The sequence below is a fragment of the Neoarius graeffei genome, chromosome 22 (assembly GCF_027579695.1).
Source record: "Neoarius graeffei isolate fNeoGra1 chromosome 22, fNeoGra1.pri, whole genome shotgun sequence".
NCBI lineage: Eukaryota > Metazoa > Chordata > Actinopteri > Siluriformes > Ariidae > Neoarius > Neoarius graeffei.
Window position 1 is genome coordinate 20,606,608 of NC_083590.1, and position 3,827 is coordinate 20,610,434.

The 3,827-nt window shown below is 42.7% G+C and overlaps 1 protein-coding gene across 1 annotated transcript; it reads left to right on the forward strand.

Annotated features, from left to right (window-relative positions):
* Positions 1-839: 839 nt before the first annotated feature.
* si:dkeyp-92c9.2 (uncharacterized protein LOC571482 homolog) lies at positions 840-3,557 on the forward strand. Its single transcript, XM_060904034.1, has 2 exons — positions 840-1,147; positions 1,556-3,557. Exon 2 carries the CDS (start codon positions 1,694-1,696, stop codon positions 2,654-2,656), a length of 963 nt encoding a protein of 320 aa, XP_060760017.1. The 5' UTR covers positions 840-1,147; positions 1,556-1,693; the 3' UTR covers positions 2,657-3,557.
* The last annotated feature ends 270 nt before the right edge of the window (positions 3,558-3,827 follow it).

Sequence of the window (3,827 nt, forward strand, 5' to 3'; positions counted from 1 at the left end):
GCCCCCCGAGCACCGTACAGTGCGAGACCCTATTGTTACCATGTGTCCAATTCTGTGCTTTGTCGCCATTGTGGGAGTAATGTCTCTTGCCGAAGAAGCTGTGGAAGTTATTTCGCGGGGACGCATGCCCACGCCCCCCTTGGCCGCTGGCGCGAGGCCCCGTCGAGGCCGCTTGCGGCTTTAATTATTATTATTATTATTATTATTATTATTATTATTATTAGTAGTAGTAGTAGTAGTAACAGTGATATTATTATTATCAGTAATAATAATAATAATAATAATAATAATAATAATAATAATAATAATAACACTACTACTACTACTACTAATAATAATACAACCATCACTACTACTACTACTACTACTACTACTACTACAATATTATTATTATTATTATTATTAGTGATATTATTATCAATAATAATAATAACACTACTACTACTACTACTAATAATAATAATACAACCACCACTACTACAATATTATTATTATTAGTGATAAAATTATTATTGATAATAATAATAATAATAATAATAATAATAATAATAGTAATAATAATAATACACTACTACTACTACTACTACTAATAATAATAATAATACAACCACCACTACATTATTATTAGTGATAAAATTAATAATAATAATAATAATAATAATAATAATAATAATAATAGTTGTATGTTTTTCCTGCTATATGAAGTGGAAGTGTGCATGATAAATGTTGTACCATTAGCTGCCAGTCGGGGGCGCGCGTGGATGAGGTTCCGCACCAGGAGCGCGCCTTCAGAAGCGCGCAGTTCAGTGGGCTTTGTGCGCTCAGGGATGAAGGAGTGCAGGACCAAGTTCGCGTCCTCGCAGCGTGGACTTCTCCTGCGGGTTCATATCCAACATAAACCTATAAACATGTCCCAGCGCTGCATGAGCTGCTCTTCTCAAGGTTTCATTCCTGTCTGTGGAAATTAAACGCGTCTGGATTTTAATGGTCTATAACTTACAAAGTGGAGCAGCTGAGAGGTTCAGGTTCATCTGCAGTGCAGCGAGCATTTTATTAAGTTGCTCATGATTGAGATCAATCAGGAACACCAGCTCCAGTGCATAAGGAGGAGTGAGTGACCTGCACACCAGGACTGGAGTTCATCAGGGTGAGTGAGCATCAGACTCAGGTCCAGGTCAGCTTAGGAACATGCAGCTCTTCTTCTCCATCAGTAAACAGTGTGGGGATGGTTTGAGCTGTTTAGGGACATGTTTTAAACAGCACGCATGTGCATTTAGTTAGTTTGATGTGGTTATTGATGCCATCTGGACTAAAGTGGATCCTGAAAATCTAGATCTGCTACAGTGTGGACTGGGACTGTGCTAAAAACTATAGGTTTATACACATAAGCTTGAGAAATTGTATTTATTATGACTCTTGTCTTCAGTCAGATATGAAAATATTTAGATTCAGCGCTTTAATTTTTAAAGTAACAGGGAACCCACTTTCTCCTAGTATCACTCATTTCAACTTGTAGTGGTTGACTAATTTTAAACTTGTGTATGACTCTCTTAAGGTCCGTCCATACCATTTACCACCCCTATTTGGGCATCATGGATTTCAACCACTGAAGGAAAAACTGCATGACATCAGAACTCATCCTGTGTGACCCCATCACTCAGTTTCGTGATTAAGACTCATCAGGTTCCTCATCATGGGAACTGCTTTGTCCCTCTCTCCGGGTCCCCAAAAATCTGATTACTACGACGACCGGCCTAACTCCCTCAGCCGCTACCCGAGCTTGAGCAGCCGCTCTTTGACCACTCAGAAGGAGCATGGGCTCAAATCACGTGGACAATCCATTTTCCTGCCTGCTCTCACCTGGAAACGTCTGGTGGCCTCCACTAAGAAACGGGGTTCTTCCAAGAAAGGGTTTCCCACCAGCCAAGGAGCCATTGGAGCTCCACTTCACAACAACAACCACATCTACCAGAAGGACCCTGTCTCACACCTGAACCGGGAGAATGTAAAAAAGTCCCTCTCGTGTGCAAACCTTTCCAGCTATGATGGTCCAGCAGGTCTGGGCTTGGGATTGGGCTTGAACTTGGGCTATGTTAAGCCACAGCAAGTTTCCTCAGTCAAAAAGGTTTCTCATGGAAACTCTTCTCCAAAACGCGTGATTGTCCAAGCATCTACCAGCGAGCTCCTGCGATGTTTGGGTGAATTTCTATGCGGACGATGTTATCGGCTCAAGCTCCTTTCCCCCTCTGATCCGGTTCTGTGGCTACGTGCTGTAGATCGCTCACTTCTGCTCCAGGGCTGGCAGGACCAAGCCTTTGTGACACCAGCAAACGTAGTGTTCATCTATATGTTGTGCCGAGATGTGGTGGATGGTGAGGTTGTGTCCTCAGAACATGAACTCCAAGCTGTCCTTCTCACCTGCCTCTACCTGTCCTACTCATACATGGGCAATGAGATCTCTTACCCACTCAAGCCCTTCCTGGTGGAAGCAGCTAAGGAGGCGTTTTGGGACCGATGCCTGGCTATCATCAATGCCATGAGTGCCAAGATGCTGCGCATCAATGCAGATCCACATTTCTTCACTCAGGTATTTGCGGAACTGAAAAGCGAAGGTGGATGCGGACTACAGGATTATGGACGATTGTTGGATCGGTGAGTGGGCAGGGAGTTGAACTTCCTCCTTCACTGTATCCCCAGTCGTAATCTTTCTTTGTGTTCTTCTCCAAGTCCTGTTGTGAAGAATCAGTGTCTCTTAATACCTCTGTGGTGTGGTGTAAAGATCTGTAGGGTCACTTTAAACCAGTCCATCATTGTTGGGTCACAGTGTGTTGGGCACCCGACCTTATTTCAACTCTGATATCGACCTCATAGATGTTAAAACTGGATAGCGGATCTATGTTAATTTCCGGACAGACGTGAGGTGCCTTGAGAGAGAAGCATGTTGAAGACTTTTTGGAAATCCTGCAAAATTTGCATTTCGACACGTGATCAAATGGCATCGGGTCAATAGACTGGAAGCAGTTTTCGCCAACTACAAAGGATCCTACTGCACTTTTGGGACGCTGCAATTTTGTTCCCCTTTTAATTTTCTTAAGGGGAGGAGCCGGATTAGAGATGAAACTGTGTGATGTTAAAGACGTCAGGCTGCTCACCTTTGACACGGTCCACAAGTCTGCCACCTGAGCCCTTCTTAAGCCTACATCTCAACCTAAAACTATCCACATAACAAATGGCACACACCTGATAATACTTGACCAATGGGTAGTCCATCGGTAGTGTTGGGATACCCATCATCTTCATGGAAGAAACACTAGTTCGTCCATCTCTCCCATGGCAAAACGTTAGCAGACCGCAATGTTTTCTGAGAACGTTTCCAAGGACAAGACCAATGGAGAAAACTTTCCCGTAAAAGCGGAGTTTAATTTGCATTTTGACGCCACAATAGCAAAAAAGATGTATGTTTTAAAAATCGACAATGACTTGTCTCATAACTAAATTGAAAGTGCACCAAATTGGTTTTTGATCAGTTCATCAGGAGAGAGGTGTATACATTTATCAGCTGCTGAATTTGACTTTTTTTGTAAGAAAATCCAAGTGTGTGTGTGTCCCCATTAGCAGTTTGGTCTTGTGTTGTCCTTCCTTTTGTTTTACGAGCCCAGATTTAGGGTGCTGTGGCATTAATAAGATTAACAGATTACCCACACACACATAGATACACAGCACTTGTTCTTATTACCAAGCGATCCTGCTTTCAGAGTTAATCCATACCGGTTGGCCGGTGTGTTTGTTCCAAGCCTTTTTGTGTCACATGTCTGTTCTGTCCTGCT

Bases quoted from the DNA above. Each gene is read 5' to 3' on its own strand.
- si:dkeyp-92c9.2 (XM_060904034.1), top strand. From the start codon at position 1,694: ATGGGAACTGCTTTGTCCCTCTCTCCGGGTCCCCAAAAATCTGATTAC.